The sequence below is a fragment of the Lottia gigantea genome, assembly GCF_000327385.1.
Source record: "Lottia gigantea unplaced genomic scaffold LOTGIsca_245, whole genome shotgun sequence".
NCBI classification, from domain to species: domain Eukaryota; kingdom Metazoa; phylum Mollusca; class Gastropoda; family Lottiidae; genus Lottia; species Lottia gigantea.
This window is the reverse complement of record NW_008708726.1, coordinates 1,702-2,972: the sequence shown is the minus strand read 5'-3', so window position 1 is coordinate 2,972 and position 1,271 is coordinate 1,702. Positions and strand designations below refer to the sequence as shown.

At 42.7% G+C, this 1,271-nt stretch overlaps 1 protein-coding gene across 1 annotated transcript in view; it reads right to left on the bottom strand.

Moving 5' to 3' along the window:
- Positions 1–437: 437 nt before the first annotated feature.
- The window catches only part of LOTGIDRAFT_175134 (hypothetical protein), a gene marked incomplete at both ends in the record, with an annotated part of 2,427 nt that continues 1,593 nt past the window's right edge, over positions 438–1,271 (bottom strand). The window contains one exon of the mRNA XM_009055481.1: positions 438–497. Within this exon, the coding sequence (XP_009053729.1) occupies positions 438–497 (60 nt within the window). The remainder of the gene's footprint in view (positions 498–1,271) is intronic.

Here is a 1,271-nt window from a genome sequence, read left to right as displayed (position 1 = left end):
TTTGTCTTTTGAAGATGGCGAAACATGTTTAGACAATATGTTAGAGTTAATGGATTTAAGTTGAATTAATTAAAGTTTAAAAAATAAATACCACGTGATCTTTTTTATCCAATCCAAAGCCCTTTTTCCAGTTTCCCGCCTATAAAAAGCGCAGTCACTTGTCTTTGGCCAGTCATTTGCAACATGGCAACCGAACCTATCATTGTTGTCCAAATCTTGGAAGTGGATGACAGGCCTATTAAAGTATTTACCTGTAATCAGCGTCTGGTACCCATAATCACTCGCTTATTACTACTTTCCCAAAATGAGGACAAAATGACGTCATCAAGGAATTTCTCGGGGTTTTCCCAATGACGTCATATCCCTAGCAACTAAAGTCCCTGAAGACATGCCCCTACTACTACGTCATATTTAGTCACTTGGTACGTCTCAGCCAATCAGCGTCTGGTACCGATAATCACTCGCTTACTACTTACAATAATGTAGAAAATGATATTCTGAAATGAGAATAAAATACACTCATAACAATCTGAACTAAAGGTACGTTACTATGTTTTTCAATACTACAGACAACAATTAAATCATTATCATGTATAGGTTATATCTGTAAGTTGTTTGCTCTCTCTTATTACCTACCTGACAGTAGTAGGGGGCTAGGGCTAGGAACTTTGGTTGCTAGGCAACGGATGACGCCATAATGGTTGCTAGGGATGACGTCACATCCGGTTTAAGGATGCGCATGCGTGACTTCCGTTGCTAGGGAGATGACGTCATTGGGGAAACCCCTACGGGAATCCCGATGACGTCATGGGAAATCCCAAGGGGGAAATCCCAAGGGGGAAATCCCAAGGGGAAATCCAAAGGGGAAATCCCAAGGGTAAAACCTCAAGGGGAAATCCCAAAGGGAAATCTCAAGGGGTAAAGGGAACTCTTTTATTTTGATTAGGTAGCCCTGAAAAGGGCTGTTTTTTTAACTCACTCCTTTTAGAAGAGCCTTCGACGAACTCTGTGACGGAACCTCTGACGGACGCTGGCTAACAGCTCTGGAGTGATTCTCCGTCTTCGAGGTGTCTCGTTCACCGCCGACTCTTCCAAAAGGTAGATGTCATCCGGAGTGATGATGACAGTTTTACCATTGCGGGTAAATACTTTGACAGGACTGTCATCCACTTCCACAAGTTGCACAACAATCATAGGTTGGGCTGCCATGGTGCAAATGAATGGCCAAAGACAAATGGCTGCGATTTTATAGGCTGTCAACCGGAAAGAGA